Here is a 15,556-nt window from a genome sequence, read left to right as displayed (position 1 = left end):
TCTTAACCCATATGCTTTTCTGTCTCCCAAGGAGTCTCCTTGTTAGAACCTCATAGAAACTGATAGAACCTGTCCAGCCATTCCCACCCACAAACCATCATGCAGAAAAAGCACATCTTTCTGCCTTCACCGTTCCACATCTCTGTTTTCCTCACATCTCTTACTTTCATTCTAAAGAGGGAGCCTGCAATGTGTCAGGCCAACCCCTTAACCATTTAGCTTTATGTTGGAATGACTACTTCTCTCTTATCCACAGAGGATATTTTTCTTTTTAAATGTTAAGGTAATGTTCTTTTCGGAAAACCCATTGGGTTCAGACCCAGCAGTATTTACGTGGATTAGTGAGTCAGGCCCACAGGTCTGATCCATCCTCCCTGTCTCTGTACTGAATCTGGTTCCTCTGAGATTTATCTCATTCAGATTAAGAAATTCAGAATTCATTTTACTTTTCCCTTGGTCAGATTTTTTTTTTGGTTTTTTTTTTTTGCGATACGCGGGCCTCTCAGTGCTGTGGCCTCTCCGCTTGCGGAGCACAGGCTCCGGACGCACACGCTCAGCGGCCATGGCTCACGGGCCAAGCCGCTCCACAGCATGCGGGATCCTACTGGACTGGGGCACGAACCCGTGTCCCCTGCATCGGCAGGCGGACGCCTAACCACTGCACCACCAGGGAAGCCCCAGATTTTTTTTTTTTAATTCTAAGATTCGGTGGCAACGTCCAAGGAGCAGACCTGAGGACCAGGTTCTGATGATGATAAAAACAGCCACTGTTTTTTAAGAGCTCTCTTTAGAAATGTACCATGTGTGTCTCTAATTCTTTTTCTTTTTTTTTTTTTTTTTTACTCTTAACAGGTTTATTGCAGCATAGTTGGCATACAATTAACTTCATATTACAGAGAACAATTTCATACACTTTGACATATATGTAAACCCATGAAACTGTCATCACAATCAAGATAATGAACTTATCTATCACCTCCCAAGTCTTCCTCATGCCTCTACAGAGGCCCTCCCACCCCTGTTCCCAGGCAATCACCAACCTGCTTTTTGCCATTAAAGCTTTGTTTGTATTTTATTGAATGTGTCATCACTCAGCATGCACTTTTTGGTCTTGCTGATTTCACTCAGAAAAATTACTTTAAAATTCATCCATGTTGTTAGGTATATCACTATTCCATTCCTTTTCATTGCTGGGTAGTGTTCCACTGTATGAATGTACCAGTTTGTGTATCGGTTCATGTGCTGATGGACATTCACGTTGTTTCCAGGTTTGGACAATTAAAAACAAAGCTGCTATGAACGTTTGTGTACAAGTCTTTGTATGGACATATGCTTTCCTTTCTCCTGGATAAATAGTAGTCAAATGGCTGGATCATGTGGTAATGCATGTTTAACAGTTTAGGAAAATACAAAAACGTTTTCCAAAGTGGTTGTGCCATTTTACATTTCCACCCTCAATATTTGTCTTTGGTTTTTTTCTTTTAACTTTTATTGGATTATAGTTGATTTACAATGTTGTGTTAGTTTCTGCTGTAGAGCAAAGTGAATCAGTTATACATATATCCACTCTTTGTCTCTAAGTCTTACAACAAACCAAGAGGCAGTCATGTACACTTTACAGATGGGGAAGCTGGGGCTCAGCCAGATTTAAATGCTTCTTTTCAAAGGTAGATTCTGGGTTCAAACCCAGGCCCATTTGAACAAATGGGCCCTCCCCAGGTTCCATACTCAACAACTGCATCCTCTCCTGTGTGTCATCAGTTCATTAAAGAGGACAAGCAGATGGAGCCCTAACCTGGATCTGGCCAGATAATGTGGGTTTGCTCTTTTCTGTTGGTTTGTTTTAGTTTGCTTTTTTCAGCCCACACAATTTAAATAAAAATTCAATTCATTGCCAACATTTAAAAATTGTTGATTTCACGGTTTCTCATGAAAACTGGAGTTTTCCTGAAAACACACACAATGTGCCAATGCTGGGCCCACACATCTCCTTGTGGCCACAGAGATTACTGATGCTGGATACTGAAGCCATTATATCCTTGGACAGGTCACCTGTCCCCCCAACACCTGCTGAGACACATAGGCCAAGGCCTCAGTGCCATTTATCACTCTCACACTATTATTTTACAAAACCACATCGCTCTCAGTAACAGCCAAGGGAACAAAAGACAAGTCATGGGCACACCATGAAGCTGCATGCATGTGCAGCAAGCGTATACAACCAAGTAGCAAGTGTGTCTGTGCCGAGGCACACCTAAGCTCTGCTCATGTCAAGACCCACCTGGCCCCGGAGGCCACCACGCTTGGGACCCCTGCACTGGGCACCAGTCACCATGGTGGACTCCATTTTGACCACTTACCGAGGGCTCCTGGGGACCAAAGAATGGTGACTGCCACTTGATCGTGGCAAGCATACTGACTGATGGTGATGTTCTGGGCATCGGCGATGACGTGCTTCCCCACTGGATTCAAGTAAGTGGTGCAGTCTAGAGAGTTGGGAGAATGAGAACAGTTATATATATATATATTTTTTAACATCTTTATTGGGGTATAATTGCTTTACAATGGTGTGTTAGTTTCTGCTTTATAACAAAGTGAATCAGTTATACATATACATATGTTCCCATATCACTTCCCTCTTGCCTCTCCCTCCCTCCCACCCTCCCTATCCCACCCCTCCAGGCGGTCACAAAGTACCGAGCTGATATCCCTGTGCTATGCGGCTGCTTCCCACTAGCTATCTACCTTACGTTTGGTAGTGTATATATGTCCATGCCTCTCTCTCGCTTTGTCACAGCTCACCCTTCCCCCTCCCCATATCCTCAAGTCCGTTCTCCAGTAGGTGTCTTTATTCCTGTCTTACCCTTAGGTTCTTCATGACATTTTTTTTTCTTAAATTCCATATATATGTGTTAGCATACGGTATTTGTCTTTCTCTTTCTGACTTACTTCACTCTGTATGACAGACTCTAGGTCTATCTACCTCATTACAAATAGCTCAATTTCGTTTCTTTTTATGGCTGAGTAGTATTCCATTGTATATATGTGCCACATCTTCTTTATCCATTCATCCGATGATGGGCACTTAGGTTGTCTCCATCTCCGGGCTATCGTAAATAGAGCTGCAATGAACATTTTGGTACATGACTCTTTTTGCATTATGGTTTTCTCAGGGTATATGCCCAGTAGTGGGATTGCTGGGTCATATGGTAGGAGAAGAGTTATATTTAAGCATTTATTTATTCTCTCCATGTTCATCTTCTCAAATTACGCAGGGCATGTTCGGAGTTAGCCAAATCTATTCTGTCTAAAGACGTGTGCCTAGGGACTTCCCTGGTGGCGCAGTGGTTAAGAATCCGCCTGCCGATGCAGGGGACACGGGTTCGATCTCTGGTCCAGGAAGATCCCACAGGACACGGAGCACCTAAGCCCGTGCACCACAACTACTGAGTCCACGTGCCACAACTACTGAAGCCTGCGTGCCTAAAGCCCTTGCTCCGCAACAAGAGAAGCCACCGCAAGGAGAAGCCCGCGCACCACAACGAAGAGCAGCCCCCGTTCGCCGCAACTAGAGAAAGCCCGTGCGCAGCAGTGAAGACTCAACACAGCCAAAGATTAATTAATTAATTAATTTAAACTATATATATGCCTGAAATTATTTTTAAAAAAGACGTGTGCCTTAAAGCCCACAGATGACATCAAAGGTTGGCTGTTTGGAAAACTGTAAGATGCTGCAGTGGGGTTTATTTATAACACCACCCCCTCCCCTTGAGTTAAATTCTGGGACAGTGGTCGGAGGATTATGTAAAGTCTGGAGTTTGTGTGTGTATCAGGCATTCACTTTTTACTACTCTGACATTTTACCTAAATCAATAATAATTTACATCAGTTCAATCAGTTTTTAGCATTAAAGAGTGATCTGAAGCAAAACAATGGCTAAGTAATATGGGGTTTGTTCATTTTCAGAAGAAACCTCGAGGGCGAGGGTGAGGGCGAGGTGACTGGGAAAAAGGAACTCATAGGAGGATGTGAATTCGTAGGGTAGTGATTCACAGCCAGAATGTTAAAGAATCCAATTAGGACCTGCCAAAGGGACTAACTGATTTCGTGATAAGCAAAGCACCTTCAATGTTAACTAGCGTGTCAAAGGTAAAACCTTTGTTCCCAAACACCACCTCATCAAAGACACCCACAACACCCCTCAAATCCAAACAGTCCCACGTAAAGACGAAAACCACCGATTCTTTGATTTTGTCTGAGGACATGACTCACTGCCACCTGCCAATGCAGCAGCTGTGCCACCTGGTATTGCTAAGTACACTTTCGAAGTCTAAAAAGGATCCTAAAAAGCTGCCAGAAGCTTCCAGCCAGACCCAGTGGGGGGACCTCCCAGGATGGCTGCAGGCTGTTCCCGCCACTTGTGCATGGAGAATCACAGACACTAACTTGTCATTCTTACGCTGCTTTAGCTTGATTTCTTTTCAGTAATTGAACTTGAAAACTTTCTTTAGTATATGATGCAAAAGGCCTTCCATCGGATTCCAAAACTACTCATTACCCCTCTGAAGTCAGGGTGTTTTGGGGGTGAAGCATTCAGAGGCGTTTTCTAAGAAGCCTAGTGAGTCTGCTGCATGCCTGTCCCCCTGCTCCCCGTAAACTATACCACACATTTCCCATTTTTATGACTAAAAATATTCACTAGATATTTGAAAATCACAACAGAATATTTAAAAAATGGAGAAGTCATCCATAACCTCCCACCACACAGAAGTAACTGCTAACATCTAACGGATATGCTTGCAAGCCTTTTGACATGCACACAATATCCCTTCTTTTTAAATTTCTTATTAGAGGACAACACACATGCGCTAAAATGCACCCGCCTCCTCTCTGAAACTCCACCCTTCACTCGGCTTTGTGTCCTGCTTTTCTGCCTAACTCCTACAGAAGGCATACTCCCTTCTCTAAACTCCATCTTCTTCAAAAACAACCACCTCGACATTTCAGTATTTCTTCTTTTGAAAAGATGTTAATAATTAATAAAACCGAATTCTACTTCTGATGACAATTCACTCTCAAAGTGTTCAACATGTGTTCACTGGGTACAGAAGAGAACTTTAGAATAGGAAAAAAATGTTGAAACATCTGTTTTAATACCCACATTGAACAAACAAGGAAACTGCAGCTAGAGTGATCGGCTGGGTGGCTTGCAATGCCACCAGTGACCAGCCCAGAAAGCCACCTCGGATAGCTCACGCAGGGCTCTTGCTGTTCTGTCCCCAGCACAAAGCATATGACTAAAAAATAAGTTCTGAATCAGAACTATTCAGCCTGCAAAAATCCTAGCTGAGACCAGCTTCCCAGAATAAAAAAAGACAAGATCCCCCCATACGAGTAAAGTACAAACATTTTCATTTATTGAGGTCTATAATGAAAGAAACCTTTGACTCAAACAGCTTTAGGAAAAGATGCATGAACAAGAGTAAATCATGATTTTTTTCCCTTTGTTCATTCCTAATGCCAAAATCAGCACTCTCTGGGTTTCTGTAAATACAATTATACAAATATAAAGTCTACAAATAAAGACAATGTATTACAACCTACTCAGGCATTACCCCACTCAGAGCATGACAAAGAAACGAGAAATGCAACGTGAAAGGAGGCAAGGGGATCTGTAAAAGCTGATTTTGACGTAAAGGCAAGACATTTTCTTTCTTTGTAACGTTAAATGGCAAAGGAATAGAAAAGTAAGATATTTGTAGTTTAATACTTTTGTTGAAAACTTGGTGATTGGTTCTTAGCTATTTCAAACAAACTAGTAACCAGTCAATAGAGCAATAACAGGAACTTCCTTGTGGAAGAAAGAAATTATCTTTTTCAATGGAAAACAATGACTAGGTTTTTTGCACAGCCTGGATCCAATTATTAGCAACTCTAACGTTTTGGATTCCGATTACAAAAAAATTATGCCCAAATGACATTTGGCCAAAATGCAACCTAGCTTCAGATGTCTCAGGAGTCGAGTTGTGAATTAAATTCTAACTAAATGCTGAAGACTTACAAAGAAAATAATGACCAAGGGACAGGCATTGGCACGTGGGCCAAATATCTAGTCCCATGAAGAAAACAATAAGGTACTTTTAAGTTTTATAGGTAAGGATCCTCTTTCACAAAACCCCATATTAAATTAGAGATGCAAATACTTGTTTGCAGCTGACCGGAAAATTCTGAACTCTTGAATGTAATACAAGATCTACCAGGACCAAGAACATATATTAGAAATTAACTTTCTAACCTAAAGAAAGATCCCTTACACATGCCTTTACTTAGCTGAATTAAGTCTCATGGACTTGCAAGTCTTTCATTAGCATCATAGCATTTACCCAGAACATGTACACATCATGAACGTGAAATGTCTGAGTTTCCCATGTAAGTTCTCATCAGTTAAAGTACCCACGTCAGCAACTGCGGGCATGAACTTGACATCCATATTTGCATCTTAAAATTGTTAGATTGCATACATGACCTCAAAAACCCTGCTTTAGCAGTGCTTATTCCAGAGGCCTCAATGTGACCTACAGCCCTTACTCATAACTCTCCAAGAGATGAATCAAATGTCAAGTCACTACATATGAATCAAGCTCCTTCTTGTCAACAGTTTTACTTATAATTTATGGCTCATAAGGCTAAAATGCTCATAATTCTATATAATTACCTCCTAGGGCATAAAAGCAGATGCTAAGGCGGGCTCTACATGCTTAATCAGAAAAAGCACGCCCACCTGCCCTTAGACAACAATTCAGCCAGAAAAGTCACACTTCCTTGAGAGAAAGGGCCAAAAAGGTACTTGGATTCTAATTCCAGTTGGAATGACTTCTAATATTAATAGATATCAATTACTGAGTGCACACGGAAGGCTAGCTCCTGAGATGAGCAGTTATAAACATTACCTCATTTAAGTGTCAAAATGACGCTGAGGAAGAAGTTAATCTTTATTTCACATGATGAGAAAACTGAGGCTTGCCAAAGTGGAGTCACCTGCCATAGTTCACAGCTGATAGGTGGGGAACTAGATGAGAACCCAGGCCTAAGTCAAAGATGGCCAGTTGGAGACCCCTGTGCCAATCTGAGACCAATTCACTCGGCCCACTCTGTGTTTGTGGAAATTTTTAAATAATGCTGATATTTTTTTAAAATGTTAAATGTCCATACTGAAAAAAAAATGCAAATTTCCCACTCTTCTTGGAAATCACATGCGGCTGTGCTCAGGGGACATCCCTCAAAACCACACCGATCTGGAATGGAGGAGCCAGTGCTCCTCTAAGACCAGACGCAGGCGACCCAGTTTACCACAGTCCCTACCACTCCTGCACCTGGTACCTGCGCTCACTGTTCCCCTGCTGGGCCCTACAGGCATCTGCGTTTTTCTTAAGGATATGGCTATGTCCTGAGGAAATCAGGGGAGATCTCCACACACAGCTCCTCTCAACACTTTAGAGGACAACTGACCTGTTCGAGCTCCGAAATACTTGGGGTTGCTTAACTGAGACTGAGGTGCTTTAGCTCTGTGGACAAACCTGAGCAGGTTCAGAAAATCCCTCAACTCCAGGACCTGCAGTGTCCCTGATTAAGCACGACTGTGGAAGCTTTAGATCACTGAAAGGGCTCCATTCTTCGGCGGTCAAGCCGTTCACTTACTGTCATATCTGAAGGTGATGTTATGCAGCCCGCTGTTTCTGCTGGCCGGCCCCACTCCCTGTGGGAAAACAGGAGAACGTGAGAAGGAGTGAAGCCAATTTGCTTTTCCATCACAAATTCCCCACGGAGTCAAAACGCACACATGATCGCAGAGACCCAGGGTCATGCCAGTCACCAAGCAACATCCACGCTCTCCGTGTCCCCCTCTGTCCCCCCACCCAGCTCCCTCTAGCCCAGGAGATTCTTAACTGCCAGGCCACAGGGATCAGGAGTACTCACGTCCCCTGAAACAATAGCAGCAGAGGCTGCTCTGCATTTGGGGGTTAAATAATAATTCATTAACAGTAAAACTGGGAGAGAGTGACCGTGAGCTGCCAGCTGGAACCCTTCCAGTTGGATCCACTTTGAGCACTGATTGGTTATAAAATTTGCCTACCAGACACTCTCATCCAAAAGCCCTATTAAGCCATAACAGATAGGCAATTCCTCAAGCCTAAGGAAACAGGTTTTTCATTCCAAGACCAGGAATGAGTGTGGGAATAAGCTGTTACTTTTAATGAGAAAAGTCTTCACTGCCTCCATACCTGTGCTTAGAGCATAGAAGGTGGATCATAGAAGAAGACTTTGAAACGTCTAACTCTAACTCTTAGGGGTGTGGCTTTTAGCCATCTGTACTCTTAACAGCAGGGATAACAACTCTGCCAGACCTCCCATTTTAATTACAGCATCCACAGAGGGAGCCCCGGAATCCTCCTGTTGGCCGCACCTTGTCCTGACCCACCACTTATCCATCATGGGAAAGAGCAGCTAAAGATCTCCAGACACTGGTTTAACTGTTTCTGTGATAATCTGCAAATGTGCCATTCAGCATTAATTGCAGAATTCTCCCCCAAAATGTTAATTCTTAAATGCTAAATGATGGGAAAATATTCTAACCACACAGCTAAAGTTTCCACCCAACAAGGGGGATGTTAGGGAAAACCATATGCTGGCAGTCTGGTATTTAATGGGCAATTGTTACACTAAGACACAATGTGCAGAACACTTCTGATGGAGCCCAGGGTCTCAGGTCACAACCCCGGCACATCCATATGCTACCAGCGTGTTCACGCTGCTTATCCTGAAGCCAGGCATACCCGCTGAAACTGTATCCCTGGGCTCAGATAAACATGGACCTTGGGAAAGCACAGCTGTGCAGAAAAGGATGGACACACATCATTCTAATTAAAGTGAGGAATAAGCAGTAACAGAAAATCTCAATCAACACGGGGCACTAGCCCCATGGTCTACTGGGGTTCCGTTCCCCTTCTTCCTGATTCACCTTCCTTCTCCAGCTGTCCTCCTTCCATCCTCCCTTCCACACATACACAAGGTTCCAGAATTCCTCACCTGAACGGAAACACTTTGGAAAGTGTTATTACCTTATTAAAACCCTAAATGCCTCCATAACTGCTTAGGGACGGGGCCACAGTCTGTGTGACTGGAGGATGCCCAACTTACAGATAGCCATGACCAGAGCAACATGACCAGCTGGGGACCAGGAAAGAGACGATGCAAAACCCGCACAATCCCTCAGTAATGCCCAAGGGGTGTGCCCCAAGCCACACCCTTCTCCTCCCATACAAACCCCCAGGATATAAATTCACTCACCATCTATTATGAGCCAGACATTATCCTAGGTACAGTGGTGAACACAACAGCCACTATCCCTGCCCTCAGGAGCGAAGTGGCTCATTCTTTCAAAGAACAGTAACTGGGTATGTGGATCACACGCAGGGCATACAGACAAATCTCAAGTCACACCCTGACCCTCCAAGAACTCTCAGTGTAGATGGCATACAAGGTCTCTGCAGCTAGGGTGAAAGGGCCAGCCATAAATAAGCATACAGTGTATGAAATGCCGCATGCAGCACCTCAGTAAGGATGAACCCAGGGTAAGAACACCACGTACTAGAAGCTGAAGAGAGGGAAGGATAACTGGGCTAGAATGGAGAGGAAAGGGGAGTCTCAGGGGAGGGAAACAAAAATGTAATCCAGGGGCCAAGGTAAGTACCTTAATCCTTCATCCTCTAGCTGGGACCAAGGGCAAACCACTTCACTCCACTGGGTGTGAATCTCCTCAACTGTTTTTATTAAAAGACAATTTGCATGACTTTCCTCTGAGAAGGGAGTTTGAGGAGGACACGTGAAGCCATGCAGAGGAAGCACTTTTCAAAAAGGAGATGCACTCCATTTAATAGCATGCTCCAAGGCGTGTAGGACTCTGGTGACCAGTCACCTCGCTTGTAGGACTTTGTCAGCTTTTCATTTTGCTCTTGTTCGCCCTGTATTTCTACTGCAACATGTTTTTAACAGATATTCATTGGGCACTTGCCATGAATGCATTGTGGAAAGGAGCCCAAGACAGCGAGATGTGCTACAGCCTGTATACAAGAACCTAAATCACTCCAAATAAGGTCTCTGTGATGTATGTGGAGCTGCTCAGAAGCGGGCCCAGTGAGCTGGCCTCAAAGGACAGTGAGGCTTGCCTATGGCATCCATTCACTACCGACTGAGCATCCCACCTTCATCCAAGCCCCAAAGAGCACTCAGCCATGAACCAGACCCGGGGCCTGACCTCAAGGAGCTCTGGTCACCAAGGTGATCTCCTAATGCGCAAATCTGTCCTCATTCGTCTGCTCCAAGCCTACCGCTGGCTCCCTGTACCTCCTAGACCATTCCTGACGTGGCCCCTGCCCACCTTCTCAATCACTCTCCTTCCTACCTTCCACCCCCGTCTGGGCCTGCATGACTGCTCAGCACGTGTTCTGGAGACCTTCATATTCCCAGAATGCCCTTCCCATCACCCCGGGCCTGCTCCCCCGAGGGCTTCTCACCTTAGCCTAGCCTCTCTCACACTCCGTTCCTGACACATTAGTCTGCCTGCACACTCACTTGATGGGAGCACAGGGATCCACCTCCACGATTTGACTGGCATGGCACTTCTGTGAATGTAGATGCAAAATGGTAACACTAATTCCACAAGAAATCAGAGACCATCCAAGGCTGATCTTGGAGCTTGGAAGCAAGAGGCACCATTGCAGGCACCAGCTCCTGTGTGTACTGTAAAGACTTTTCGCTCTTGGAAGTCGTCAAGTGCACAGCTTCTCAGCACATGCCTCAGACAGATGCTCCACGAGGCTGTCCTTAGCTCACACCTAAATAATGCTTCAGCTGCTCCAGAGCCCTCAGAAACCACCTGAGAAACAGTATGTCCAGGCTGGCTCACAGAACACTGGTTTTCTTTACACTTGGTGGTAGACAGAATAACAACCACCCCCGGCAACATGTCCACATCATAATCCCCAGAACCCATGAATATGTTACTTTACATAACAAAGGGGCTATGAGATTAAGTTTCAGGATCTTGAGATGGGGAGAGTATTCTGAATTATCCAGGTGGGCCTAATATAATCACAAGGGTCCTTAGAAGAGGGAGAGGGGAAGGTCAGAGTCAGAGAAGGAGATGTGACAATGGAAACAGAAGGCAGAGAGACAGAGACAATGATTTAAAGATGCTATGCTACGGGTTTTGAAGATGGAGGAGCAACGCGGCCAGCCTCTAGATGCGGGAAAGGGCAAGGAATGGATTCTCCCCCAGAGCCTCCAGATGGAGCCAGACCTGCCAACACCTTGATTTTAACCCCATAAGATTCATTTTGGAATTCTAATGTCAAGAACTGTAAGATAATAAATTTGTGGTGTTTTAAGCCACTAAGTTGGTGGTAATTTTTTATTACAGCAGCAATTGAAAGCAAATTACTTACATAATTTCAGTTGCCACATGGGATGAACGTCTCTCACACACACACACACGTGCGCACGCGTGTGGTTTATACGGCCGTTCTCCCCTCCCAGACCGAGGGCAGACTGATCACTTGCCACTGCGCTCTTCCACCCCACTCCCCGCTTCAGGCATACACGGAACACTGCACCATGACAGCTGCTGCTTGAGATTTTGCCGTCCTAGACAGAGGTTTCTGTGGGCTACTCTGGGGCTTATCTGGAGTAAAAGAGTGGTTAACAGCATGGGCTTTGGAGTTGCCAAAGGTGTGTTCAAATCGTCCACTTTCCAGCTGTGTGACCTTAGGCAAACTTCTCAACCTTTCTGAGCCTCATTCACCAGAGCTATAAAGTGTTTGAATCAAGCTTCCTGGAAAGGATTGGTGTGGGGACCATGTGAGATGATTGACATATATCAAGTGCTCTGCACATTTCCTGGCACATATTGAAACGGTTATTTCATAGGCAGTAATGTTTATGCTATGATTCCTGCCCTAATAAACATGGTGAGAGTTGTGCTACAAGGGGACACGTGAGATAGGCAGGGTGACGCTCACAGGAAGTGGCATCTCCAGGTATGATCTGTCTCCAGCATCCAGACCTTGGGGGTACTGTGGGAGAAGAGGCAGCCGTGGAGGTCAGGGCAAGGTGGCAGAAGGCACCAACCACCAGACTAAGGACTGTGTTCTGCTGTTGGTCTTGGTGGGAACTGGGCAACCCAGGGACTCCATCTCTGCAAAGCACTCAGGTTGAACCAGATGGGGAGAAACTCAAGGCAAAGTGACCATGGCATTCCCCACAGTCCAGGGCCTAGCACATAGTCAGCCCTCGATAAATATCAGTTTTCTGTCAGAATGAATACATGCATAATTGAGCCAGGTAATATATCCAGAGAACCCAGGAAGGCCTAGCTTGTTGTGACAAGGTGACTTATGGGCTTACAATCAGGTCCCACCATAAGGGAACACAGAAGGCAACTCACAAAGCTGGTCAACAGCTTCAGAAGCTGTTTCTTAAGGAAACAATTCCAAGCTCTTACCTACTACACCCGATTTGATATTTAATGAGCTGACAATTAAGAATACTTGCAAAAAAAAAAAGAATACTTGCTTATTGCCTGTTACTTAAAAAATTGCCAGTGCTGTAGCCTCAGGGTGTCACATTCTTGGTTAATTAACCACCCCCATTTGGTGCACTAACGGCAGCTTTTAATCTGTTCCAATGCGAGCTAAGAAGCTAGCCCCAGGTGCCTGGAGCTCAGCTGTGAACTCTCTATGGTGAGCAAGGAAGGAAGCAGCAAATGGGGACAGAAGAGAGAAAACATCTTTTACTCTGGAAAGGGGAAGGGGAGGATAACCCCTAAGTGCTCTAAAGAAATAAAATTCAAAAGGCAAAAACCCACACCATGCTCCACCCATATGGCAAAAAAGCAAAGGCCTGGACACAAAGACAGCCACAGAGCAGGAATCCCACACAGAGCTGCCAGCATCACCATGAGGGGCGTCAGATGGCCAATTTCCTGAGGGACCCTGGGGGATTCTGGGCCATTTGAAGATACCAACTTGCCAGAGCAACATTTTCAATCCAGCTCCAAAACAGCTTAACTGCCATTTAGGAAAAATGCATTTTGAAAAGGACTGTGCTAATTATAGTGCCCCCTTTCCATGGAAGGTAAGCCAAACAGTAAGGCCTACACAAGACTGCTTTCAAATCAATTAAGGAACTTTCAGAAAGCTAGTAAAGTTTTAGCGAACTGAGATTGGGTGAGAATTTAAATAAGACCATTTGTCAGAAAGAACTGAAAGGATGGTTTGTTTTTAAAGGCACACCGACCAAGTAACTACTTCAAACTGTGGGCAACTCAAACGTCCTCTTTTCCATAACATTGCCTCCATCTTCGAGTTTCCAGTGTGTTAATGAGACTAAAAAGCAGACAGTTCTGTGAGGCTTGAAATGCATAGGGGGACTGATGTTTTTGCCTATGACCAGTAGACATCATGAGGGCTAGAGGCAGGACATGGGGTCCATTTACTTCGTGCAGGTTCAGATGGTTTCAGAAATGAAGGCAGATCCCACTTACTTCAGTTCAAACCTTTAGCTAAAAAAAAAAAAAAAAAAAAAATCAGCCAAGGCAGAGAAGCCCCAGGTGAGGCAAGCCGAGGAGAATGCTGGCAAACCCAAAACACAAGGAAAATAAATCACAAAGCCAGCTTGGGCCCGATCTATCTACTCAAGATATTCACTCCACATTCCCGGGAAATGTTCTCTCTCACTCTCCATCTAGAAGCAACCAACTTCAGACATGCAGGGTGCCAGCCAGCTGTCTGCTTTGGGGAGGTGAGGTCTTGGATGTCTAGTGGGGAACACACAAGCTCTTGAGGAGTGCCAGTGGGTTCCCACCAGCAATTACCACGTCGGCCCAAAAAGACCTGGAGATCTTAAGTTAATTAGAGAGATTTGCTCGAGGAGGTAGGAAGTCACTACTCCAAAGCATCGCCTGTGCACCAGACCAAAGCCATAATCATGATTCATCTCTGACGTGCTGCTAATCATCACACACATGTTCCTAATTTCACGCTCTCCAAAGGAAAGCTGAAGGGACAATTGTTTCTGACCTCTAACATGGAGCCAACCTATGCCAAGTTACCATGTGTCCTGCTTATCAAACTGAAAGCTCTAGTTTTCATCTAAGCATCTTTTCACTATTCCACCCTCCTCCACGGTGCCCCCCCCCAAGGAAATCCATTCACTAAAGACAAAGATGTGGTAGGGCATTTATATGAGTTGTTTCTCAGACAGTAATTTTTCTTTTCTTTTTTTAAAAATTGAGATACCATTGACATACAACACTGTGTAAGTTTAAAGTGTACAACGTGTTGATTTGATACATTTATGTACTGCAATATGATAGCAACTTTTCTACATGGTGGTGGCCTAAACGGAATTTAATACATTTTAATATATCCTTCCCTGCTGCAGACTTTATAATTTTCTTATTGCCTTGCCACTGGAACATGCATATGCAGTTAAAGCCCAGATATCAAAACACACACACACACACACACACACACACACACGCCAACTTTTTTCCTGTGTTTAAAAACAAAACAAAGCTCTGTAGCCACCTTGGTTTTCACAAAGCAGCAGCCCAAGTACTTTTTCCAATGAGTCTGTTAAGGATCTGGGCTGTGTGTTCTCTCATGGCTGATACTCGCAAACAGACAGGATTTTTCCAATCCTCAAAATGTTAAAAGCAAGCTATAAAACATGCCTCTGGACAGAGAGCCAGACCTTTCCCCTCTGCTGCACACACCACTCCCATCCACACAAATGAGAACCTCATGTTAAAGAACTGGCATCTTTAAGGTAACAGTCAACCCATCTGCAGTTTCAAAAGCACACACAGACAACTCACAGACACAGATTAACTGGTCTTCTGTAAATACCGGATATGAAGAGGAAGCAAACAACCAACCACCCGAGAACAGACCCAGCAAATCAGCTACCGGCTCCCTCTCACGTAGCAGTGAAAGGTAGTTACGAAGACTTTGCTCCAGAAGCCCGAAAGTATCTTCCTGCGAGGGCAAAATAGTGATTAGACAACAGAGGAAAACTTAGAGCTATAAACATGATTGTTATGCCTAAACTCAGAGGAAATGTTTGGATCAAAACAAAACTACTAATAAAAAGAGTTAGGACCACACAGACATTGTGCACTGAATTGTGCTGACTTCAAATACTGCTTCCGAGGCCCCGGGATGGAGTCTCCAAATACTGTATCACGTCTGGAATTCTGCTTTTACAGCATAAACGCCTACAGAAATGGGGGACTGTGATGTTGCCATGGGGACCTAGCCTCCACCAGCTAGGCAGGTCCCCAGCATGCCCCACACATGTGCTTTCTTCAAGGTGGATTTCACATCTCTGGAAATTATGGAAGGCTGCCCTTTCAGGTTTTAATGCTAATCGAAACATCACAGGCTGCACTATAAGGCAAGGCGATCCCTTCTGTCACCCTATTATTTCTGTCCACACG

At 44.6% G+C, this 15,556-nt stretch overlaps 1 protein-coding gene across 1 annotated transcript in view; it reads right to left on the bottom strand.

The window, feature by feature from the left end:
• Nucleotides 1–15,556, bottom strand: part of IL17RD (interleukin 17 receptor D) — a 60,555-nt gene that overhangs the window by 12,943 nt on the left and 32,056 nt on the right. The window contains exons 2-3 of the mRNA XM_060164012.1: nt 7,699–7,756; nt 2,361–2,486 (exon numbers count right to left, since the gene is read on the bottom strand). Coding sequence (XP_060019995.1) covers nt 2,361–2,486; nt 7,699–7,756 — 184 coding nt within the window. The remainder of the gene's footprint in view (nt 1–2,360; nt 2,487–7,698; nt 7,757–15,556) is intronic.

Source organism: Lagenorhynchus albirostris, chromosome 10 (genome assembly GCF_949774975.1).
Source record: "Lagenorhynchus albirostris chromosome 10, mLagAlb1.1, whole genome shotgun sequence".
Taxonomy (NCBI): domain Eukaryota; kingdom Metazoa; phylum Chordata; class Mammalia; order Artiodactyla; family Delphinidae; genus Lagenorhynchus; species Lagenorhynchus albirostris.
The sequence above is the reverse complement of the archived record's forward strand: the minus strand, read 5'-3'. Positions and strand labels throughout refer to the sequence as shown.